General features: G+C 40.3%; 1 protein-coding gene across 1 annotated transcript; it reads right to left on the minus strand.

The window, feature by feature from the left end:
* Positions 1–4,674: 4,674 nt before the first annotated feature.
* On the minus strand, positions 4,675–27,373 carry LOC124595004. The gene is made up of 3 exons (XM_047133552.1): positions 27,238–27,373; positions 13,359–13,583; positions 4,675–4,949 (listed from the first exon to the last, which is right to left on the minus strand). The coding sequence occupies exons 1-3, from the start codon at positions 27,263–27,265 to the stop codon at positions 4,888–4,890; spliced, it is 315 nt and encodes a 104-aa protein (XP_046989508.1). The 5' UTR covers positions 27,266–27,373; the 3' UTR covers positions 4,675–4,887.

The following is a 27,373-nucleotide window of genomic DNA, read 5'->3' on the forward strand; positions in this document are numbered from 1 at the left end:
AGTAAACAGAGCAGTTCAGGATGATATGTACAATGTAGAACCACGTGAACCTCTGAAATTACGTGCAGCCGATCATTTTCACCCTCTCCCGACATCAAAACGACGATGTTCCCATGTTTTTGCGGTGATGGTTTTAGATAGTATGTCAAAATATATCCGACGAAGAGAACTAATGCCAAATTGCTGGTAGACAAGCTCGAAAATATCTGTTTTGTAAATTTTGGGGAGCCTTATCGGATAATAGCCCCAATGTGTATCAGAAACTTTTAAAGTGTGTGTAGAAAAGTCCGGAATTCGCCATAGATAATGCTCTCAGCGTATTTTTCACAGATAAATGTGAGCGAGCGGGTTATTTGTGACCTAAACAGAACTGTATAGGACTTACTGTGTCCGGAAGCATTCGACTTGGGCCGTTCATATCAAAAACTTCGCAGAAATCATCAACAATCTTATGCATAATGCCAAAGGCTTTGCTCCTTGTGAACTAATGGTTAATCAGGAATTCCGCAACATGCTTTCAAGCGTGGTTTATTTTCCAGTCATGTCTCAGAGCTCTATGGACGGTAAGAAGGCACAGGATAGGACAAACGTATGTGAAAGACTGTTGGATAGAAAAAGAAGGCACGACGCGAAAGCTTCTACCGCTAGTTATAGCACTGCTAATCTAGTGTAACTCAAAACTATAGATAAATCTAAGAAAATTTCAGCAGAAATAAAGAAGTTTATGAATGTTGATCAAGTACAATTGAGGATAATGGGCATCCCTAATGCACACTCATACCGTTTGGGATACCAGAAAAGTAAGAAAGAACATGGTATACGAAGAATTGTAGATTTGAAGTGATTCAGAAACGACAGCAGCTAGTTTCTGTAGCGAGACTGCCACTCTCTGGGAGATAAACAGTTTTGCGTCCTGTTGGTCCTAACTGGGTGAAAATTTATATACATTTTTAGTGTCATTCTCTTCTTCCGTCCTATTATAGTAAGAAAGGAATATACGTATTCATGTTGTAAATATGCTACTAGTTTGTAATGACGTCCTAGTGAGCAAGAATTATCTCGAAAATTGAGTATACACAAATAGCGACTAACGAGAGAATATGAAAGATAGTTTACAATAGTAAATTCTGTCAAAGTACGGTGGCTGACTTTTGAGCTCCTACGACAGAAAAATAATGGCTCAAGTAAATCAATAATAAATTGGATTAGTAGCTCTACTATACGGAATACTTTGCGTTAAGTGAAGTAATTGAAGCTGAAAACTTCTGAAATAATAAACTCTGCATCAATTAATAATTTTCAGTTGGGAATAAAGTTGTCTCGTATTGGGAAAGGTCAATAAAATGGAGCCACGTATCTCTCCGAACACTCCTGCTCCCGTCGTTTGATATGCTGCCGAACGCGGGCACGGAGCCTTTTAAAGGCTAGGGAAGGGTGCCGCTTCTACCGCTGAAGAGTTCGCTGACGCTCCTTAATTTCCTCAGCGACTTCCGGTGACCATCAAGGGACTGTCTCTCGCCTGGGGCACCCTATAGAACGAGATGTCGCGTTTTCTGCCGAAGAAACGATCGTTGTAGTTACCTGCTCAATCCACATTGATATTACCATGGGGGGAGATTTAACGGTGACAGCAGAGGTAAAGGCTTCCCAGTCTGCCTCGTTTAAAGCCAATCTGGGCAGGCGTCCATGGGCCAAACTCCAGGGCAGTGACAGGAAGATGGAGAATTGGTCACTACCACATAGGTCGTCATGTGCTCTCCAATGGACATATGGGAGAAGGTTCTGAGAACTAGGGGACTTAAAATCTGAGGTCATCAGTCCCCCCAGAACTTAGAACTACATAAACCTACCCAACCTAAGGACATCACACACATTCATGCCTGAGGCAGGATTCGAACCTGCGACCGTAGCGGTGGCGCGGTTCCAGATTGAAGCTCCTAGAACCGCTCGGTCACAGCGTTAGGCGGGAGAAAGAAGCTTCGAAATAAATGTATTAGGGAAAAATGGACAGAAATAGGAGTAACGAAATCAGTAGGGTGGGAAATATGGTGAAAAGGTGGAAAATTGATGAATAGTTCCCTCACGTCTCGTAAGAAGTGTTTGAAAAACGTGTAATCTTGCTTAAGGGAGATGGTCAATTAACAGATAAATACGGACAAGGAACTACAGGCAAACGAATGTGTTAAGAAATGCAGACAGTAGAGTATTCGTATGTAATAATAAAAATAGCTTTCTAATTATGTGTGTGACAAAGCAAAGTACCTGCTATTGACAAATTATTTCTTTAGCAAAATAAAGCAACATATAAAGTAATAAAGTAAATTGCGATGCATCCCAAAATGTAACTAATAAAAAGAATCCTATGTTGGCTTTCACAACATAATAATGTAGCTACAGTAAAAAAAAAAAAAAAAAAAAAAAAAGAAACTGCGTAGTTTATAATTCAATAAATAAGTAAAAAGATACGATTTTATTAAGTAACGATTTCCCAATAACAGTTGCTATAGCGTTAATAACTATTTTCCAGATACTAAATCAAAAAGAACACCGACGTGTAAAAGAGTGGTTACTAATAAATCATCGAACTTTCAACTATGTGAATAATATTAATGTAGTCGATTAAACCTCTTGTCAGATTGGACGTATTTTCTCTGGTTTCCCATGGAACTTCACCAAATAAGGAGGGAAAATAAGAAACTAATTCAGGGTGCCATATAAAATACAAAATAGTGAGTAGCAAAACCAACTCTGACGATGATCCATATTGTGTACTGTGAAAAACCTTACTGATTGCCAGTAATATAATCGTCCTCGTAATACTATTCTGTAAAAAAAAAAATTATGTTTCATGTCATAACATTGTAAATTAAGTCGATACTCAGTGTTGATAAACGCATAAAGAAAAACAACAACCAGGTCCGAATTCAACGATAATCTTATTCCCAAATTCTCATATCAGTGAAAGATAATCAAAATTCCCTCTGAAATGAAATATAAACGTAACTTGGCAATATGAAAGAAAAAGAAAACAAGGAAGACATTACCTGTAATGCAGAGAGTAGAATCACAATGGCGATAGCCCTACTTACCTGGTAAACAGTTTTTGTTAATACATTGTTTCGTGTTAGCGCGATTCACGATGACGTTCATCTCTGTCAGCGATCGTATACGACACTGTTAGTGCTATGCATGCGTAATTTCAACTCTCTGTCGTTCTTCGCCTCCACTCGATGGTTATAAGACTTTAAAACGAAAATATGTTCATTTTAATTCACACTTTTTTTTGTTTCTTTCTGTGGTTTAGTCGACTTGACCCCCCTAATGGAATTATTTTTTGTTTCGTTGACTGTCCGTCGGGTCATCAAGAATCCAAGTAATGTACAAAGGATAACTGACAGTATTGTAATGAACTAACACGAAAACTGTTCCAGATAAGTAAACGTTCTGACTGCAGAAATGCTACATTCAAGGAACGAAAAAAAAATGCAGACTGGGATCATATTGACCACAGCGGTCCTCAGTGCGAAAACTACGCATAAATTTTGATGTGCTGTAAATATAAAACTGAACAAAGCTTCACTGTATTAAACTTACTTAGAGGGCGAAAGTAACATGGTTTAGAAATAATAGTTTTGAAAACTAGGAATATTTGTTTCCAGTTGCTTACAGGATTATATTGACTTCAGTGGTACTAGGGAGGTTAAAAGTGTATGTATTTTTTCATTGAATGAATGCCGTTAATAACTGAAATTCAAAAGTCAGTGTCTGTTAATCGGAAAATCATGGCATCAAATGGAATTAAAAATTATTGAGCAACATGTGTAGCTACCCGACACCTTATATACGAGGTCATAGGTCATCTTCCATTTAATCCCGATTTGGCCTCATCCGCCCTTCATCGGGTTCCAAACTCGAAGGAAACTTTCGAGAATTTCACTTTGATAGTGATGAAGCAGTTGAAAATTGTTCAAACGGCTCTAAACACTATGGGACGTAACATCTGAGGTTATCAACCCCCTAGAAGCGGCGAAAGTAGAAGTAAGATTGCAGCCTTTTCAGCTAAGTCAGACATTCTACACTGACGATATCAAGAAACTGTTATCTCGTTGGTATAAACAAGGTGCCTATGATGAGAAATAAACATATACACATAAATAATAAGGGTGTAAATGTTAATTAAAATTTATTTTAATTAAAAAGATTTTTAAGTTTCCACATACAATAATTCGGAGACATTACTTTTCGGCACGCCCTTGTATTTAAGTTTCAATTCAGAAGGGCTAGTAACTGAGACGGTACATGATCACTTTTACTACATCGACAATGTTAACCCGCATCTTGGAGTGATATTTCACAGTTCACTTTGCCTTATTACTTGACAGACACTATAGTCAGATATGCCACAGTTTGCTCTGGATTACGGATGTTTCAGGTATTAACCAGGCGAGGGAAGGACAAGCCAGGGCGTCAGTCATAAGTCTTACCTGTGGCCACCGGTGTCCTCGTGGCAGTCAATGTGTTAAGGCTGGAATTGAGTATTGGGATTATAGGAGGTCAGCGTGAATGAAGGATGAATTGGATTTGATGTTATTAATAATAAGCCACAGTTTGACAGTAATCACGTCAACCTATAGATAGGGAGTATCTTCTGCAGTTTGAATATAACAGTTGACGTCATGAAACTACACTTTTAATGCGTCAGTATACAACTGTTACAGAAACAAGCGAAAGATGTTTGAGTAAACTAGCTAAGTTCTGATGCTCTTGCAGTTTCTTGGCTCCTCTGGAAACAGCAGATGTCTTCAGTCAGCAGGACAGCCATTTAGTCCTCACTCACTCGCAGACGAATGAGTCGCTTCAAGCTGAGCCCACATAGTTGCAATACTCCTAGTGCCTGGGACAATCTGACAGGTGTGGTTCACACTGACTCCTTGGTCTCACCACGTAAACTGCAAAGAATGGAAATATTTATCATTAACAGTAGCATATATGAAAATAACGCAGCACGTTTAAATTTACTATTCATACGACAACGGAAAGTCTTCCCCTTTTGTTAGATAGCATGAATTTCACTTTCAGCACTGTGAGAAGATTATGTTATGGTCGTATATCAGTGATAAAATGTGGTTCCTCCTGTATTTTTCTCAGTCCTACATTTTACAAATACATGCTTAATAGGCGGTGAATGTTATTACGAATGCCGTAATAATGGTGCAACCGCCGTAACTGTTGACCAGCGTGCTATGTTACCTGATTCCTGTCCTTACTTGCACGATAGCAGAAAGTTGGAAGATGGACAACGGAAGTGCACGTGACGCCTGGCTCATTTATCGAGTTTGAGGATGTCACTAGAACCAAGTTCCTCTAGGAGGGTAACGCTCCTGGCGTGCGAAGCATTCAATAAGCAACACATGTATCCTGTAACATGCCAAACGACGATAACCTCAGGTACATCAGTTTCGTATGCTGGGAACTGATCTGGCGATCCCTGAGTTTGTGATTTGGGGAATGGTGAGCACTGCCGGCCGCCAGCAACCGTATATTCAAAACACTTACTGAAGAAACAGCCTCGGCGACAAAGTTGTGAGCCCAGTATTATGTATTTAGATATTATTGTTTAGCGTGAAATTATTGTTTTGCTTAATTATTTGCTTATGAATAAGATCGGTTTTCACGCCAAGGATACTATTAATTTCATGTAAGTTATCTTGCTCTGAGCTCAGTAGCACATTTAACTTCTCACTTCACATTCCCAGGTTTGTATTTAATATAACACACACACAAGTAAAGACTATCCACTTGCCACCTCCACCCCACCCACGCTATTAATCTCTCTGCACCAAATTTCTTCTTAGAAGCGTTCAATATGAATTCAACAATCCGAGATCGATAGGCTCCAATGACACCATAAACTATTGAAATGGAAGCTTCTGCATCATTTTAGTGCTTCCTCCTCTATTCCACGCGTATTTAGATACTCAGCAGATATCAGGAATGATCATTAGAGAACATGAGCTAAACAGGTATTAAGTTCCTTTCCGAATGAAACTGTCAAAGGTGAACTTAATAACTGGCGCTACCTCAGACTCTCATTAAAATTAAAACTTCGATTCTGTTTTAAGACAGTGTCCGGTTATAAAGTACAGGGTGATTCAAAAAGAATACCACAACTTTAAAAATGTGTATTTAATGAAAGAAACATAATATAACCTTCTGTTATACATCATTACAAAGAGTATTTAAAAAGTTTTTTTTTCACTCAAAAACAAGTTCAGAGATGTTCAATATGGCCCCCTCCAGACACACGAGCAATATCAACCCGATACTCCAACTCGTTCCACACTCTCTATAGCATATCAGGCGTAACAGTTTGGATAGCTGCTGTTATTTCTCGTTTCAAATCACCAATGATGGCTAGGAGAGGTGGCCAAAACACCATATCCTTAACATGCCCCCATAAGAAAAAATCGTAGGGGGTAAGATCAGGGCTTCTTGGAGGCCAGTGATGAAGTCCAGAACTTTTCCCTTTGCACAAACACCCATTCTCTGTAAACTGTTTATACCAACGTTTAATACACCACCTATCAGGAGGTTTAACACCATACTTCGTTCGAAATGCACGCTGAACAACTGTCGTCGATTCACTTCTGCCGTACTCAATAACACAAAAAGCTTTCTGTTGAGCGGTCGCCATCTTAGCATCAACTGACGCTGACGCCTAGTCAACAGCGCCTCAAGCAAACAAATGTACAACTAAATGATACTTTATAGCTCCCTTAATTCGCCGACAGATAGTGCTTGGCTCTGCCTTTTGTCGTTGCAGAGTTTTAAATTCCTAAAGTTGTGGTATTCTTTTTGAATCACCGTGTATATCTACTCCAACTGCTCCGAAACCAGTGACTTTGTGGGAAACGAGTACTGCGTACCATGTTAGCAGAAGTCAGGTGTATTCAGATTACCAGCAGTGGCAAGAGACACGATACTATCAGCATTTCGTTCTGTTTCAGGGTGACAGCTCCTCTACGTTTTCTGCTCAGTGATTCTATATCACCTCTTGCAGTACTAAAAACTTTTGAACCTGTTGACCCATAAACCATTTATAAAAATGATTATTGAAGTGTTGGAATAGATGAGCTATCGCTTGGCTGAAATAACACTTTGCGATCACTGGCAATGAAGCTGTCGACCGCTTAGCCTAAGAGACTGCGTGACGGAAATTTCCACCTGGACTGCAATCTCCAATACGGATTACCGACATGTCCTACACAGTAGGTGTGAATTACATTCAGTAGTGAGCTTGCCTTCAGTGAATGCCAGACTGTCTCATAACCGCTGCCACTCTACTTGACTCATCTGAACACTTCTACTCTACTGCACATTTTCAAGCACGATAACGATTATGTACAAATTGTACGGTGCCATAGTACTTTTTTTTACGATTTCGTCTTCCATTGTTGAATTTGATCACGAACGGTACCTGCTCATTGCCCTCAATACGTTGCGACTGTCTGTCCAGTGTTCTGTGTGTAGCTGTGAGTGCTTTACGACGGAACTTACTGATATCGATAAGCAAATAAGCTGAAGTGTCCTGGTATTTCAAGAAGCGTCGCATTGAATATTAATACCAATTACAGAGAAAGCATAATCTGTTCGGGTCTTGCTTACAAAAATAACTTTCTGCTTCTCTCAGTTGAGGGTTCTCATACTGCTATCCGTTTTTGATCATGTAGGTTTAACTCGCTTTGCATATCGCTAAAAATGGTAGCAGTTTTTTTCTCAGTTACACAGCTGCCTTATGTTAAGGGGAAGCTAGCGCTGGACTGCCAGATTCGTGACATCAGAGACATATCATTAAGGGCACATTCTTCTATTTTGAGGGAACAGTGCCATCCCAAAGGGACAATGGCGACCTCCTAGGGGAATGGTAGCTACTTACGGCAATGGTACTCACTTAGCACTTAGTCAAGGGTGATGATACATTATGTCCCATGTGTGTCTGTGAGTATTGACGAAAAACAAGAAACAGGAAATAGTTGAACTTTTTCGCAAAAAGATGTGAGAGGCGACCGACAATAGTGAGATGAGTGTGAACGTATACATGTGTGAGGTGAATTTAATGATGAAAATTAAATGACGAGACAGTAAAGAGAGTAATTTAATGAGAAATTTGTTACAATTCCAGGAAAGATTGATTGCTAATGACGTGAGTACTTAAGGCGTAGGTATTATATTTGACACAAGAAATACATAGGTGTGTGTGTGTGTGTGTGTGTGTGTGTGTGTGTGTGTGTATGTATGTTTTTATGCTAAGAGTTTCCATCGTTTCTTAACTCGCATGAGCAGCAATTAACTGACGCACTTGAAAATTTCAAAGATTCTGTGAGGTTTGTGGCCCTCGTATTCTAGTCAAAGTAATAATGTGCGTCCATAATGAGCCTATGTGGTTGTCACAGTGTATGTTCCTTGACTTTGTGTGCTGCAAGTCAAAATCCGACTCCTTCCATCGGTGGGTGAAACAGTAATATCGGGATATGGGCGTGGGGATCCAGGGGTTCTCGAGATGGGTGCTAGTCAACATCGCCAGCCATCGGTTGCTGTAATTTGTGTGCTTCAACCAGTATCATTGAGTTGCAAAGGAGACACATTTTATGACACAGAAGATGGAGATATTCGCTTAACGGCATGTATTGTGAGGTACGCACAAGCTATTTTAAACAAAATAAGGGATAACTTCTGAATGCTTGTACGTGTGAATGCTGAGGCGAAACAGTTGACCTCTGGAGAACATGCTATACGCCAATTCTTCAGTAGCAAATCGGGATTCTCTTCTGGTGTGTTTTATCGAACTAACGGTACCCGCTATAATAAAACCCACTTCGTTTCTGAATCTAGCAATTCTCACTGTGGGTTGTGTCTGCGGAACGGACAAAAATACTAAAATGAAAGATCGGAGGTAGAACGTTCGCCCGATCAAGCATGTCTGAGAGAAAGTATAAGGAAACGTCAATTAATACAGAAAATTTTTAAAGTAACATAATAATAATTTTATAATGTGTCAGTGATCTGTGTACGTAAAGGTTTTAATAGTTCGGATAGGACACTTATATGCGTTAAATGCCTAAGAAAGATCCTCTTCCGTCGTCATGTAAATAGCGCACCAAGTGCCAAACATAAGAAGAAGTACGAAAAATTGAGAAAATCCAATATAGGCGACCTGCACTAAATTAAATTCGTGATTCAAGTAAAAATATGGCGGCATGATGAGATATAATGAACATAGAAAAATTGTAGAAAAATCACTATTAGGCGCATTTGCGCCTTGTAATGGTAGAAGTTGATCGAGTTCTGGAGAAAATAGCCAGAGACCTCATTAGAAAATGCGCCACTGTGTGGTTGGACGGGCACTTTTCCAATAGATCTTGCTCTATTAGACGGCCTCACACACTCTTCTAGCTGCTGATATTACAGGACACACTCTTAAAATTCGCCTCTGTGTCCGTAGTACTTTGTCACTAGAAAGACATAGTCTCGTTGAAAACAAGAAAGACATCTTTATGAAGGGCACTAACAGCGCATTTTAGCTCTTTAAAACAGACATCAGCTGTATTATGCTGTTACATTGCATGTAATAATCGAAACCTTTGGCGTCGGTGTTAGCCTATCGTTCAATTACATTACATGTCCTCAGAATTAGACAGGGTGATTTTTTCCACCGTGTACAAACTCTAGGGATTGATCGATAAGAGGATACGGACCAAAAACGTCTAATTAATTTATTTCCGGTAATGCATGGTTCTCATGCTAAAGACCATTAATTCAGTCGTACATTCTAACAGAGACTGCTGTACCACCTAGTGACAGTTACAGTATGCACGGTTTCCTCCTAGAGGGCGGCATTGTTCCTCATAGGTCATGTCTTAGCACACTCGCCTGTCATAGTAATTGGTAATTCTGAGCGCGATGCACTTCTGTTGCTTACTCACCTTTTTGTGGACATGATACAACGTTGTACACAATAGCTCCGTATTCGAATCGAGAGCTTGCCGACAAAATGGTTCAAATGGCTCTCAGCACTATGGGACTTAACTTCTGAGTTCATCATTCCCATAGAACTTAGATATACTTAAACCTAACCAACCTAAGGACATCACACATATCCATGTCCGAGGCAGGATTCGAACCTGTGACCGCAGCAGTCGCGCAGTTCCAGATGTAGCGCCTACAACCGCTCGGACATTCCGGCCGGCAGCATGCCGACTTTGTATTTACTTACGGAAAGGCGAATGACAACGGGCGGCAGGTAGCAAGGTTGAATCACGAAACCTATTCCTTCCGACGACAACGACAGTATTCCGTGTTTGCAAGAGTGCTTCGCCGTTATTCTGAGACAGGGTCGTTTCAGGAAGCCGAAAATTATGAAAGACGTGCCAGAAACATACGGATATCAGACTTGGAGGAAAATGTGATTAACACCGTGAAGATTGACCACCGTGTCAGTACCAGGCAGTGGGCCCCTCAGTTCAGGGTAATCCAGACGACCGTGTGGAACGTTCTCCATGACAACTGTTAACTGTCCTTATAACTTACAGCGTGTGCAGGGCTTACTAACAGCAGACATTCCACATCGCGGGCTGTTTTTTAACTGGTCCCTTCACCAGGCAACAACGATTTCGGTATTTGTGGCATCCATCCTGTTGGCAGAAGATGCTACCTTTACACGGATTGGTATGTTCAACTTCCATAATAGTCATGCGTCCGACTGCATGCATAACTCCCATGGAATGGTGATATCGAATCATCAGCATCGATGATAACAGGCGCCCGCATTTTCGGACCAGTCTCACTTGCATTCCACCCAATAGGCCACAACTATCTGCGTTTCTTGAAGGTCACTCGCCCCTCCCACCATGCTGGAAGAATTGCCTTTGATGATTAGAAGCGCTCTGTGGCTGCCATATGATGGCGCTCCAGTTCACTTAACCGTTAACGTCCGGACGCATATCAGTCGTGTCTTCACTGCTCGATGGATCGGTCGAAGGGTTCCAGGTGCATGGCCTGCCCGTTCACCTGATATTAACCCGTGCGATTTCTGTTTATTGGACCATCTGAAAAGTATCGTGTATGCAGAGCCCATTCCAGTCGTGGAGATACTAGAGCAGCGTATTCACGCTGCCTTTGACACTGTTCGGAAGCAGTCTGGCTGATGTCAACGTGTGAGACATAACATGCTACGACACGTACATGCATGCGTTAGTGGCACATGAAAACAATCTTCAGCAATACTGTAACAGTGGCTGCATGGTACAGCGCGTATTAGACTGCAGTTTCTGTAACAATATATAAATAAACGGTCATCAGCAAGGAAACCACTACCGGGCAAAAGTTCATTAGACCTTTTTTGTTCCGTATCCGCCCATCGATCAAATTGTAGAGTTCGCACACGATGGAAAAAATCACCCCGTGGACACACCACATGAATCCGGTACCTTCATCCATGACTGAGAATGACAAGGGTGAAGAGAGCAAGATGACCAAAATGTCAATTGTTTTGACAGAGACCAAAAGTTTGTAGTAGTGAGTCCTTTCATTTTCCCCAACTCTAGAGGATTCATATTGAGCCAGTGTTGCGCTGTACGATCCCTGCCGAAGTTAATGGACTTCACCTCTGTGCTAGAAACGTGGCAATCTTCTGTTTGTTAATCGGCCAAATATTATTGCACCTCGGACTGGGGGCATTTCCGTCGGCTAATCGTCAGTTTTTTTCGTGATACTTCGCGAGAACACGATGAACAGCTTGATAGTATAAGCATAGCTGCCCTGAAAGCTTCGACTGAAGAAGCGTTTTCTTAACCACTGTACTTGATGACTGCAGTGTCTCAGCCTGCTTCCAATAGCGGCCACGAGAAGCAAAACGCAATAATATCGTAATTGTGTATTAACAAACTTACTATGAATGTAGATTTTACAGCTTGTTTTGTAGACATGTCTGTCTACATATTAATTACTGCTACAACTACATCATTAACGTTAAGACGACGGCAAATCTGCACAGTTGCACACTTACACTTTATTTTTCTTTGTCTCCATCTGTTCTACGACGCTTTTACAGAAAAGTTTTAGAATTATTTAGCAAGTTGCTGGTATTATTAAGACTATTGGGACGGTTTAAATACACGACACAACTTTGAAGGACTGTACATTTGAGCTATAGCTTTCTTCTAAACTTACTACAACAGATGAATCTGAAAGCCTTTCAAGGATATACTTAAATTTTTTACCTTTTATGTAAAAGTTGCTCTTGTGCTAACTAGTACGAAGTATGAAGACTAGTATGAAGTATGAACTAGTATGAAGACTATGAACTAGTATGAAGACTACGCTATTTCCCTCTCCTTCTTTCTCGATATTTTGGTCTGGCGTAAGTAGCATGCTTTTACGACATTCTTTATTCAACTTTCACTGGCTCCTAATTAATATGTGAGGCATGTTGCTATTTAGAAACGCCTCAGATTTGGGCAATTTATACACGGCTTATACGGTTGATTACTAGTACAGTGTATCATCGTCTATAAGTAGCATACATTTCGGTCTGATGGCAGATTGTAGGTGTCTGTCACTAGGAAAGTGAATGCGTGTGTGCACTAATTTAATGTCAACATGATCATTCCGATGAGGTGTAAACCAGTACGTTCACTTACCATTCCCAAATTCATCTAATTCTTCGTCTCTACGTCAACGCATCGCTAAATTTAAGACTTATTGTAAGCCTGTTTCTACTTGTTCCTAAGCGTGTGACGGGTATTGTTTATATACACTAATTGCGTTGTTGGCCTTCTACAGGGTACGACGAAAAGGGTGCCTTGCCTACAGCCTTCGAGTGTTTAACTTAGTATAGGTTTGTGCACAATGCTGCAAACACATTCACTGTGGAAATTAACCAAACGTTATTACCACGTCACTCGTAGCAACTTCCGTCGCCTGTTAAAATATCTCTTTTCTTAAATTTTGAAACTTAACGTCGTGTTACACAACATACCACTCATAAAAGAATTGTATAAGATTTAAATAATGCAGCAGATTTAAGGGGATCGCAGATTACTCCCAAAAGTGATTTAAATACGCGCAGCACTTTTCTGTGAATGGTTTTGGTGGAGATTCATGAGGAGTTGCACTTTCATGAAGTGGAGATTCTTGCGTTGCGCACTGTAACGTAAGGGTAGCCACTCTTCCTTGATGATTTGATTTCACTCATATTTTCCCATTCACTGTGGAACCCTTCGCGAAATGTTATACTCAACAATCTGATTTTAACTTGTCCATTTTGAATAGAGAACACCATGTTGTTTGAAGTAATTTACCTTTCCGTAGCTGGTGGTAGCAAGAATAGAGCTTCAACACATTAACATACAAGTAGAAGTTGTTGTCTGACTCTACACAAATGGTATCGTCATCTCCCGTGTACGATGACTTCGCCAAAAATGTTCTCTCCGCTGTGATGTTGCTGGTGGTTAGATTGTCACTCGAAATGGTGACGGTGGTAGACTCTTCTGGTTGCCCGTGGACCTCCGCCACTGCTACCAGCGCTGTAAAAATCGATGAACATAATTACAGGCCGCTATTTCGTCAAATGACTGTTGGTGCAACTCTACCACTTAGCACTGAAACACTACAGTATGCTATGTACGTACCAGCTACTAGCATAACAATACTGAGGTGTAGTGCAACTCTACTGACACGTAGCACGAACTCTGCCACTTGCTAACATATCTCCACTGTGTGGTAAAGATACTGATGTTGTCTGGTAGTGTGAGTCTGAGAATGATGGTCTTTAAGACATACATGAAAACCACCCCACTACAATCAGGGAAGTTAGAAAATAACGGATCTTTGTTCCATTTATATAGAATATCTGAAGACGTACTCTACCGCAACACGAACAGCATGCAGGCTTTAGTGCAAATAACACAGGCTTAGCTATGAAAAGAATTACAGAGCCAGGCTAACTGAAGTAGTGAATAATAAAATCAATTGACTGCCTTGGTTAGACTTCTTTTACCCAGTGAATTGTTTTCAAGCTGCAGGATACCATTGAAAGTACGTATAATAAAATCTGTTACCTGCTTCATTTCTAGTATATTCGTTCGTCTAATTCATTCGCAGTGTCACATAGCGCATATGCTGGCGAGCTTCTCAGCCACCCAAAGTCATTTTAACCTGGGAGTTGAACGCTTTGACTTTGCTGAGAGGCCGACACTTGTACATGCGACTAAGCCACATTCGGTAGCCACTTGGCTGCCGGCGAGCTAGCGGCTAGTGACAGGATATCGGTGGTTTCCTTCCATGCGTGGAACGGGTGAGCTGAGAGCTAAATTATGCGGAAGGCAGGCGATATTACCTGTAAAATCACTATCTCTATGTATCTTAAACACTGAAGAAAAATTATAATGTTTTACATATTTTCATTTATGTAAACCTGCCAGATCACCATATTCTCCGCATCTACACCATACATGACTGCAGGATGACGTTCTCCATGCCTTACCTTCGGTAAACTGGTGGCATATGTAACATGAATCGCACACTGATCGTGTATATGTGGTCTTGTAAACCAGACCACATCTCTCACAACTGTATAATGTAAGTAGTCATTAGGTGCAGGATTTCTTTCGGGCGGAAGGGGAACTTGTTGTGACATTACAGCTACGACGCTTAGACCTATTGTGATATTGTTGACTTCGACAGTTAGTTTCACTGAATTTGTGATGTGAATGAGTTCGCCTTATTGGATCTACAATTTTAGGTTATGATGTCATAGTGTTGGCCATACTGGACTTCATGTATCTGAGGGAACCAGGAGGATAACTACACTTGACTTTCATTGACTGTAGATGGACAGGGAAGGGGAATGCAATCATGGGATCGTAAAATGTCCGATAAGAGTCAAATAATCCTTGCCCAGAGGTGTAGCCTGGTATGACTCAGAGGAGAGGGTGAGAAGCTCTTTGAGCATCTATTGCTGAGGTGACAAGTGATGAAGGGGAGCTCACAAATCATCCCTTTCTTCTGGGTGACGGGTGGGGCAGTGCGTCTAAAATGATATGGTCCCCGATGCTGACGACGTAGATGATGTGAAAAGTGGGATATAACTGGTACTGTATGACAACTAATTTGTAATTATTATTAATTATTATTAATATTATCACATCTACTCGTGATTACATGAATTCTGATATGTTGAACTCTGTAGTGAACTATAATTATTTACGAACTGAGGAGTATTTTGTGTTTAATCGATGACAGGAGACTATGTGTTCCACTGACCATCGCCTTTTACTAAATAAATGGGAAATTACGAACTCTAAAGTACAGAACCATGCAAACTTTAGGGGATTGGATAATGTTTGTAATTTGGTTTCATGGTTAAGCACTACTTGAAGGATCCCCGTGTAGCTATTTAACTGACCGAATAAATTATCATTTCGTTGTAGTATAAGCGTTTTTAAGTTTGCTACATCAGTTATTCAGGAGACTAACGTTCTTTCACCATGTTTAAATAATTATTTAAATACATTTTCTATTTGTTTTAAATTCACGTTAATCAGTGATGCATAGGTAAATTTGGCAAATATATTTTTTATAGAGCTTAGCTAATGGTAAAAAATGAAGGATGTACGACTCGACCCTAGAATATCGACCCAATAATGCAACCTTGTTCACTGTCTAATCGAATCTCATGGATTATTTTAATTACAGGGAATTAGAACCATTACATCGGAGCATATTCTGGGTGATCAAAAAGTCAGTATAAATTTTAAAACTGAATAAATCACGGAATAATGTGGATAGAGAGGTACAAATTGACACACATGCTTGGAATGACATGGGGTTTTATTAGAACCACAAAAAAAGTTCAAAAAATGTCCGACAGATGGCGCTTCATCTGATCAGAATAGTAATATTTACCGTAAAAAAGTAAGACAAAGCAAAGATGATTTTCTTTACAGGAAATGCTCTATATGTCCACCATCATTCCTCAACAATAGCTGTAGTCGAGGAATAATGTTTTGAACAGCACTGTAAAGCATGTTCGCTGTTATCGTGAGGCAATGGCGTCGTATGTTGTCTTTCAGCATCCCTAGAGATGTCGGTCGATCACGATACACTTGCAACTTCAGGTAACCCCAAAGCCAGTAATCGCACGGACTGAGGTCTGGGGACCTGGGAGGTCAAGCATGACGAAAGTGGCGGCTGAGCAGACGAGCATCACCAAACGACACGCGCAAGAGATCTCTAGCAATATGAGGTGTCTTTTTTTTGTTCTAATTAAACCTCATGTCATTCCAAGCACGTGTGTCAATTTTTACCTCTCTATCTACATTATTCGGTGGTTTATTAAGTTTTCAAATTTATACTGATTTTTTGATCACCCGGTACGTCACTCTAGTCGTCATTAACTTGACCTATCAAACAATAGTGGCGTGCACCACAGAGTCCCCATGGCCAAGGCGAATCTCGCAGATGAAATCCGTTCGACGAAAGTAGAATACTCTTGTCACTGCGACTGGGAGTGCGAATCTCGAGCGTATTATTGCCTGCATTGCCTGCACCAGCAACAAACGACACATCCTCACAAGTAGAGAAAATCTTTCGTAAGCTCCTTGGATGAATTCAAATGCTGGAACTCGAAAACACCCCCCAAATGCTCGGAATTCGAACTCCATCCGCCCGCCTAACATTTCGTCTGGTAATTGGTAATGCTGTATATGACAAAAATGGATCACTGCTTGAACAGTCTGCAATTCCCTGAAAATAAAAAAGAGAGCATCAACAGCGACAAGCACTGTTTGATCATGTCGGGCAAGTTTTCGATATTAACTTCCTGCATAAATGGGCAAATACAGTAGCCTCTCCAGTTCCTGTTGGATTGTTGTTATCTCACAGTTAAATGGAAAATATTTGCTCTTGCCTCACTTGTGTTTTTGAAGGGGTTCCCTTCTAGCAAGTCAAATGACGGAGATATAAATTGTCTCCTAGAAATATGTAGTTGCGACTGTCTCTTCCCCACTAAAACTTAGCCAGTTATTTGGCTGAAAAAGTTAGGCTCTTCTTTGGTTCTGACAGCAAACAGACCGCTCTCTCCTTTGTAGTAGAGAATGAAAGTATTGAAAAATCTGTAAGCCCATCTCCTTATGATCATGTAACTGGTATCTGACTGAAAAGAACTAATACCTCCAATTGGATGACTCTGTAACAGTTTTTCCCTCCTCGTCAAGGTAAAGAACGGAACCTATTATAACACAGTTCCTGTAACGTCCTCTGAAAATCACTTGCGTGAAAAGATTTATAGGTACCATTTTTATTTGTTTGGTTTTCTGATATATTTCATACTATAGTTAGGGGCAAAGTAGTAACAGCCTTGCGTGGACAGCCCCACTTATTTGTTATGATCTTCCACATATTATACGATGGAGACAGAGTTATTTCACTACCTAGGTTAAGTCGATGATGCTAATACATACACGATTCCATCACATTAATGTGACCGTCGCCGTTCGGGTCAACGTCTGATAACCACCCACAGACGGTAGGGCTCAGTATTAGCCGTGGAGGCTCTATAAAGTGTGCCAGGGAGACGCGGAGGATAGTGCATGTGAACGACAGCTATGGAGATGTGTATGGGTGAACACACATGCAACTGTTGAGCTACTGACCGCTCAGATGACCAAGGGGCTACCAACAGTGTCTGCTCAACGATCTTCCAGTGAAAGTTGCTATGTATCATCGTCCTCAGTAAGTGCTTAATTCGTGCGCTCACGAAGGCAGTCGTTCATCGGCGACGAACGCTAGACTTTGCGCTCCAGTACCGTAACCTGACCTACTTTGAGCGGCCGTTTCAGATTAATGACGTTTTATGCTCCATCAGTTATATGGCACTTGGCGTGTACGGCGTGGGACGTCTCAAGGCCAACACCCTGCTACGAGAGTGAGGGAGCGTTATGATCTGGGAAATGTATTCTCATGGGTGATTTCGTCATTCTGGAAGGAATAATTATCAACATTAGCATGTTTTGCTGCTTGGCGACCATGTCCAGCCCTCCACACAGTTTATTCCTCTTTGGCACGATAGCATCTACCAAAAAGGCAATGTAACCTCTCACGGTTGGATCTGTAGCTTGTTCTTGATACGACTGGACATGAATCCTTGTGTTTTTTGCGATGAGAACTTAATATGGTAGCTTTAGGGCTCATGTACTTCTCTTTATACACTGTGATCAAGAAATATGTTCCGTGTAAACGCAGCTTGATTTTATTTCGCAACTGTTTCTTTCAATATTAGTTGTCAATTACATTACGTTGTTTTCTGTAAATAATATAAGAGTTTTTTCATTGTGCTCCCTTTCTACCACAGAGTCTATTATGTGGTCTGCATTTGACTTTGTAATTGTTACACGATTCTCCTTAGTCCTTTCGTTTATGCTACTAATTGTTTATCATAGTTTTGTATGGTCCTGCCTGCGGTTATCTCCGCCTTTCTTTAATTCTTTTGGATGCACTTTATTTAGTGACTTGAAATGCATTATTCATTGCGGTTCATTATTGCAGTACCTATAACGTTTCTAAGTGACTCTTATTGTTTTTAAAAAACATCTGAAACGTAACACATAAAAAATTTGTCAATCAACACACCAAAACATTTCACAGTGGCAACGAAGAATTCGAAGTCTTATGTTACGATTTAAGTTACACAAACACTGTGAATGCAGAGTTAGGTACGTGTCAATCTCTGGATTTTGAAAGTGACATGATATGCATAAGAAGGTATTCCGAAAACATTATCCTAGGACCGCAGACCATACATTCGAAAATTATTTGATTGCAATGAAGACATGAAAAGACGACCGCATGGGAAAAGCCACAGAATAACACACACGAAGACAGATGATCTAAAACTTACGTTCCTTCCTACATTAGCCTAAGGCGGAAAAAAATCCCGAATTATGTAGTGCTACGTCAGCAAAACGTTGTTGGTGTAGTAACTTTATTGATAGTAATTAAAGCGGGATAACTCTTTTTACCATTTCTACAAGAGGTGTAGCGTGCGCGTCCCAGTGTGTATAACTCAGCGTAATATTTACATACTTCTCAAGTGTAAAAGAATTGCAACGCCGTTCACTAACTATCAAAATTCACATAGCTATTAAATGGTTGAGTCATGCGATTAAAACAGTTGCTACAGGCAGGATTTGCGTGAGACTGTTCTGGACGACGTTTCTGAGAAATACCTCCAGCAGTTTAGTTAACAGAAGCGATTCATAGGGAAATTCTTACATGATCTGGTAACAGACCTAAAGTTCGCGAATCGGTTAACATGGAAGAGAAGACCAGTGAACATACGGCTGTTACAAATTCAATGAAAACTGGTGTCAAAAGACCGTTACTGGAGCAATAATATCAGGAAATAAACTGCAGAGTATTTCGGCTGTCAAGATCGAATATTCAGCTTCACTATTTACAAAGATGTGAGGCACAAAATGGTCAACTCTACAACAATTGGAAAAGGTATCGTAGAACTGTACGTGCCGAGTAAGGTTTTAGTGAAATGCAAAGACCCGTCATGGTTCGAGTTATATGTTACTAAGTTTCTGTCAATACAATAAGAGCTTCGATACACATTTATGTGACTTCGGTGCCTTGTTAAAAAACAAGAGCTGAAAGGAGCCATGAGATTACAGTCACTAGCCGATCATACCAAAAATCTTAACAATTATAGGTACAGTATATAAATCTATAGCACTTCTTCAGTCACTCATTCACCGTACTGGCACCATCAAGACAGATCATGGAGAGAAGGTCAATTACTGATATAGATTTTGAGAAACTGTTTCACCACGGAAGGATGTTTCGCTCAGTTGCTTCAGAACACCCAGCTGGTCGACGTTGATGTAACTGACAGAGCAATATAAACTAAAATTATTCAGTAGTGGAAAGGTATCCGTATCTGAGAAGATGTCGATAAGTTCCTGTCTTTCTCTCCTACTAGCAGCAGTTAATTGTAGGTCAAAGGAGCGACGAAGCATTCAAAACGATTTGAAATAGCACACATGACTGAAAGCCTGCTCGTTTACTTTACAGAATAAATGAACCCCCTTTACACACACGGATGATGACATTTTTAAAGGAGGAACGTCTCATCCACTAAAAACCAAATGGATTCTGCAAACAGAAATCTTGCGATACTCATCAGCTCTGAATCATAGTGTGCCCAATGTAGCCCACATCGATGCCTTGTTCCATGAATTATTCCGAACGTAATTCGATACGGTTCCGAAATGGCATTTAGCGGATAGTTTACGAGAATACTGTGTATCGGACCAGATTTTTGATTTTATTCGCTAATTCACTGCCGATATAACTCAACACATCTCTCTCAATAAAAGAAAATTTATAGTCGGAAAGATAACTTCAAGGGAACCACAGCGAGCTGTGATATGCCTGTATCTGTTCACAATATACACGATGTAAAATTAGGATTCCATACTCTGGGAGGTGATAGTTTGTATGAAAACGTAAGCAAAATGTCCGGAAGACATGGGCTCTAAGAAGTATACTTTCAGCTCGACCACTTCTTGACACTATAAACCGTATACACATTTTAGGGTAGGTGCATCAGCGAGAAAATGGAAGCCTACTATTTCACAAGGGAAATACCAAACTTCATTTTGATCACCTCCTTTATAGATGGGACACTAATGCAGGTCGTACGTAATACCTTGACAAAGTACAACACATTGCCTCACGTACTTGGCAGCCACTTTATTTCATGACTTGAAAAACCATTTCTGAAACAATATGCGTTTATGTATTTTCTCATAAATCAGATGGTATGGAAATGTAATACATGTTGGAAGAATAAATAAGAAATAATTATGTCAAGTCGTTGTAGTATATACTCTGGCAATGTCAGGGATATTATATTTGCACGAAACGAGGCATAGATATCAGAAACAATAATATCGTTGGATGAGAGAGCCGGCAGAGATTACTTGTGAAGCATCTGTCCTGTGTTGCAGACGCGTGTGTTGGCGCGCAAATGCCAAATGGATATTGTGGTGTAAATGGCGTTATAATAAGTGGGAAGACAAAATAAAAGTGAGCGAGCACATGTACAAGCGTAGTACATGGACGCAAGAGGGCTTTTAGGATTAATGAAGAGAGTCGTGTGGCCCACGTTTATCCAAGCTCATCGCTAATCAAGAAGAGCCTACAGTCAATACTGATATTTATTATAAGAATCACATCGTGCCACAAGCAGCTCATAGCAAATTAAGATCTGGACAGTATTTGTATTGTAGTGTGATAGGCATGCCATTGTAATAGTAGTTTTCTTGGAACATTAGACTGGTCTAGTCAAAGCAAAGCCTATTGATCCAACCCATTAACCATCAATGTTGTCCTATCCCCTCACCGTAATTTCCGAGAAAGTCATAAGCGAAAAATATAGTGAAAAGAAAAAAGAATCCGTTAAATTAACAACTCATTTTCAATGAAGTAATATTGTAATAGAAAGCTGTAGTAACTATAGTTGTTCATATAATGCAGCACTGCTATGATAACGCAGACACTCAGTTCAAACTAAACGTGATACAAGTGCAATAAATGTTTCGGTGACAAAAGTATGCTTGCCTGGCCATCTTGCAGCCAATGTAATTTTATGATTTTTTTGGTTTTCTCTAATGACGTAACTCTTCGTAACATCAGTATTCACAAATAGTTGTTGCTTTGAAAGAAAGTTTCTATGGCATTATTGTAACAGTAAGTTATAACAATATTAACCACTTCTGGTCACCACATTTTCAGATAGACAGCATTACCGTGACACAGTACAGTTTCTATGAAGTGTTGCAAGTCCTAATTAAACTTACTATTAAAATAATTGCGCCACAAATGAACGGCTTTAGTGTTCACTTTACGGGTATCTTCTACATCTAAGTTCGCGCAAGTGTATTTTGTTTATTTGCCGCTTTAACTTTCATGTCGAGTATTTGTGTGAATTCAGTGACATTAGCTATTTACCAAATGCAACTTTCCCTCCTTTTGGAGTAGGTGAAACTTTTCTTCTGATTTCTACATTCATTCAAACAATTCTGGGATACATAATTCCTGATAACTACAGTAAGACCATAAGTTTTCGCCATTTTTTTCCATTTCAATCGTCATTGGACACAGTAAACATTAGTCCGGTAACAATTGGTTTGTAACTGTCTAAAATCTATTGGTACGCGTTATCGGTATGCATTGGTCTTCGTATTAGATGTCTTGTTTCTGTTAATTGTGGAACAGCAGTTTTACACATAGGTGAGTATATGTCAGTTGTGTGTTGTTACTCAACAACAATGTATGGTGGTCCCATTTGTTTACCCAAATGTTTACTGCATTCTGTGAATGATGCGACTGAACAACAGCTTACAGTAGACGAGATAAGCTTCAGAATAGCGGAGATGAACAAGAGTTCATTCCTAATGAGGTATGCATTTTAGATAGTTACGGTATCTTTTCCTTTCTTTGTTTCGAACCATACAATAGTTTCTCAAAACATGGAACACTTTCTTTAACACTCTGTATACAGATGATCTTGTGATGACGACGGAAGGTCCATAAGATATATCGCGGACGACACTGTTGTCTGTAGCGAGGTTGCTACGTCAGAAGACTGTAGGAAATTGGAAATCTGCAGAGGATCGTTGATAGGTGGGGGTGCTGGAAGTCTACCCTGAATGTAATTAATTATAAAGCACTGCGCTTAAACACGTGAGGAAACACACAACAGTCAAGTTAAACTATTGGCGAAGATTCACTGGAACGAGGAAATACCAAGGATTAATTGTCCGAAGCGATAAGTGGAACAACTGCACAAAACAGACTGCAGGATAAGCAGTTGCATGTCTTGAGATTTATTGGAAATTTCTTAAGGAATAAAATTCGTCAATGAAAGAGATGGCTAACATTCTGTAGATTCCTGTGTACTGCTCGCCCGTCTTGAATCTGTAGGACAGACTGAGAAGGTAGAGAAAATACAATGAAGAGTGATCCTTTTTTTCAGTGAGTGCGAGAGTTTTACGAAGGTGCTGGACGAGATCAGCCTGCTTATCGTCAAATCAATATATAGCGACAGTAACAAAATTGCTACGGCTGTGCCTAACACTGATATATTTTTTTATTGAAGTTGGTGAATTATAGACCATTTACAACCTAAGTCGAGGGTAAAATCTTTGTCTTTTTATCTCCCAGATCTTCTTCGTGCATTCGATGATGACCTGCCTCTGTTTATTTGACATGATCCTTTCAGGTAGTGAATTTCGTCGTTGGACAGGATATTTTGCAGTATTGATTAGGAGTCTGGATCTTTCCGTAGTCTGTATGGTAACTTCTAGAGACCTTTCTTGTCTCCTCCAACCATCTAGTGGTGTCTTTTAACTTGTAAGTGAAATAAAAGCCTCTTTCACTATCGTATTTTCATTCATTCTCTAAATATGATCGCAAGACTTTAATCTCCTTCTTCTTATTGTATGTGTGAATGTTTCTATGTTTCTGTATTCATCTTATCGTCTTCATCCGGTTGTAATCCTTGTTCTTGCGTGTTCCTAAAAGATTTCTGTGTGTTCGTATCCGGAATTCAGATTCGTAAAGTTTTTACAGTATAATTGATGTAGCGTAGCTTTTAATTTTTGCCTGGAATGATACTGATCTTTTATTATACCAGTTTTGGGTGAATGTACGCTAACTCCATTTTCTTTAATCTTTCTTTACCTTTTGTCTTACCGACCCATTCGATAGTGTCCATTCTCACAAATACTGAAACATATCAGCTACTTTGATGTTTCCGTGTTTTGTTTGTACTTATTTTTCTATGCCGTGTCTATATTCAATGTATTCGGTTTTCTGATACGATATTAGTTATCAGGTATAATCTGCAATTTTGTGAAGTGTTTCCCTCATTATCTTTGCATCTTTTTTCTCCTTTGAAACATCGTCAGCAAATGAGAGATATTTAATCTCAAAACTTTCTCTGCCATGTCCTAGATGGACTCCTTCCATGTTTTTCTCTTGCCGTTCTTTATCCCACTCCCTGATACCTTGTCTAAGACCAGAATGAAGTCAATCTGTGAGAACCCATCGTCTTGCCGGACTCCTGTGTTAATTCTACAAATTTAACTTCCTAAGATGTGTCTGTGCGTGTCTGTCTGTCTGAGTAACTGTTTGGGCCGCCCGCTGTGGCCGAGCGGATCTAGGCGCTTCAGTCCGGAACCACGCGGCTGCTACGTTCGCAGGTTTGAATCCCGCCTCGGGCATGGATGTGTGTGCGGTCCATAGGTTAGTTAGGTTTACGTAGTTCGAAGTCTAGGAGACTGATGACCTCAGATGTTAAGTCCCATAGTGCTTACAAGGGAACCTCCCAATCGCACCCCCTGCAGATTTAGATATGAGTTGGCACAGTGGATAGGCCTTGAAAAACTGAACACAGATCAATCGAGAAAACAGGAAGAGGTTGTGTGGAACTATGAAAAAAGTATGCAAAATATACAAACTGAGTAGTCCATGCCGTGGTCCCTTGGTTAGCGTTAGCAGCTGCGGGATGAGAGGTCCTTGGTTCAAGTCTTCCCTCCAGTGAAAAGTGTACTTCCTTTATTTTCGCAAAGTTATCATCTGTCCGTTCGTTCATTGACGTCTCTGTTGACTGTAATAAGTTTAGTTTCTGTGTTTTGCAACCGCACCGCAAAACCGCGTGATTAGTAGACGAAAGGACGTGCCTCTCAAATGGGAACCGATAACATTAGATCGCAAGGTCATAGGTCAACCGATTCCTCCACAGGAAAACACGTTTGATATATTCTATACGACACTTGTGACAGCATGTGCGTCACATGACAGGAATATGTTGTCGACCCACCTAACTTGTACACTTGGCGAATGGGTAAAAGGATTCTTCTACCTTGCCCCATTTAGGTTTTCTTGTGGATGTGATAATCACTCCCAAAAAAGTGATGAAAACATAAGAGTGTCACATAAACTGCAACAAATGAATGCATCAGTTTCACAGTCGCACAGTTTTCCCTGTGCTCTGTCAAAACATATGTTTTTAACGTTTTCAAATTTTTCAGTATGTAGACCGTCACATCCTGCATATGTCCAAGCAAATCTGAACATGTCCTGGAATTTTGGAGACGGACGGACGGACAGATAATAATTGTCTGAAAATAAAAAATTAAACTCTTCACTCGAGAGAAGACTGGAACCAAGGACCTCTCATTCCGCAGCTACTCACTCTAACCGCAGGACCACGGCGCTCCTCAGCTTTCACTATCCTTGATGTTGCCCATCTTGGGCATGGACAACTCAGATGGTATATTTTGCTATTTTTTTCATAGTTCCACACAACTTCTTCCTCTTTTCTCGATTGATCTGTGTTCAGTTTTCAAGGTGTATCCACTGTGCCAACTTATAACTAAATCTGGGAAGGAGGGGGGGGAGAAGGTGCGATGGGGAGGTTCCTTTGTTAGAGCCATTTTTTAATTGTCTGGTGGTTTTGCCGATATCATCTTCTTCGATTGTTAGGAACATTGTCTGTGCCCCCAAGAATTATGCCTTGACCTGGAGTGGGGCTCTCATCATTCAGTGATCCAGACTACAAATGCAGTACAGTCCAATTCTAATAGCTGGTCGCTTGGTAATAGGATAGAGGCACCCAATTCGACAGCAACGTGGGAGCTGAGGTGAAGATAGTCAGCGGTTTCTGGGGCGAATGAAGATGTTGTTCTCAAGGGCAAAAAAAAAGGCGGACGTGTCATTTTCACCGACAGTGTCACCTCAACGTTAGTAAAACTGGCGAGGACATACCTCAGTACGTCGGATCTAGCGGAACAGGCAACCCACCAAGCAGAAAAAATTCACGTCGTTCTTGACTTGGAACAAGCGGCAACGTAGTCAGCGACTCTCTACATGCTGACGACGGCTGCAAAAATGAGCAGCGTCTGTTACCAAAGTGGTCGACTATGAAAGACGTCTGTTGCCCTGTTGGGAGGCCTGTTAAGAACCATCTAGCTGATCTAAGAAAGATGTAACATCCTACGGTGGGGCTAACACACCTTACTAACTTACTTTCAACGAAGAAATTATGTGAAACACTGAACGGAAAAATACTCGAGGAGGTAAATAATATATAATCACTAGAAACGGGCCATCAGGTTTTGCAGAGCCTAGAACATCATGCAAGGAAGAGTCTGGGCTTACTAGAACTTCTCATTTACAGTCTAAGAAAAAACATTGTGATAGAATATGATGCGTTTAGTTTTCAAAAATTGGTTCAAATGGCTCTACGCACTATGGGATTTAACATCTGAGGTCATCAGTGCCCTAGACTTAGAACTACTTAAACCTAACTGACCTAAAGACATCACACACATCCATGCCCGAGGCAGGATTCGAACCTGCGGCCGTAGCAGCCACGTGGTTCCAGACAGTTTCGTTTTCCACAACTGCTTTCTGCTTACCAGTTTTTAAGGCAAGGTGCTAGTTGTTCCAGAAAGCGAATTTTTTATGTCAATAGTATATTATCTACAGGTATTCTTTGTTACAAACTACCAATCCCTCAGCATACAATAAGAGATTACTACTGACATTGTCTAATAGTCGTAGCTATATACCACATTCACGGCTCAGTCATTCCACTGGTTTGACATTCTTCATCCCTTCCTAACTTACGTTACCCTCTTCGTTTGCGAACTTGTAAAATCCACCTTACTTTGTAGTATGTTTCGCATTATTTTCATCTGCAAGTGGCACTACAAATCTTCCCTTCGATTGCTCACCAGAATTCCCAGTTTGCTTCTCATGAGTATATAAGAACTAGTCAGCGAACATTAACACTTGTAACTGCTTGGGGATTACTCTCAACCACTGAAACTTTTCAAATGGACAACACGAACACCGTTCGTCACGTATCTGTGAACTACCATCGTTCGCGAGCGCAAGGAAATGAAAAATCTTCCTAGAGCACTCTCAACACACTAAGCTGTTTTGCATTCTGACCTTTACTTCGTGAATTGCGGCAATTAACTGTTCTTTTTCGACCGTAGAAGTTTTTTCAAGTGGATTAATACACCTTAAATTATGTAAAATGTAGGTAAGAGAAAAGAGGTTTACGTTGAACGGAAGTTTATAAATTCTGCCGATACTTACCAGCAACAAGCAACAGAGCAGCCTTCATTGTACTCGACAAGAGCTATAACTGCTCTCTGCGTTATATTTTCATTTATATATGTTTAAGCACCCGACGGCATCATCGATTGTTATCGTAAGTTCCCTTCTGATTTTC

This window comes from Schistocerca americana, chromosome 2, assembly GCF_021461395.2.
Source record: "Schistocerca americana isolate TAMUIC-IGC-003095 chromosome 2, iqSchAmer2.1, whole genome shotgun sequence".
Classification (NCBI taxonomy): domain Eukaryota; kingdom Metazoa; phylum Arthropoda; class Insecta; order Orthoptera; family Acrididae; genus Schistocerca; species Schistocerca americana.

Coding starts and splice junctions, on each gene's coding strand:
- LOC124595004 (XM_047133552.1), bottom strand. CDS start 27,265: ATGAAGGCTGCTCTGTTGCTTGTTGCTG. Junction 13,584..27,237: donor TGCTCTGTTGCTTGTTGCTG/GTAAGTATCGGC, acceptor CGATTTTTACAG/CGCTGGTAGCAGTGGCGGAG. Junction 4,950..13,358: donor CTACCACCAGCTACGGAAAG/GTAAATTACTTC, acceptor CATTCTTTGCAG/TTTACGTGGTGAGACCAAGG.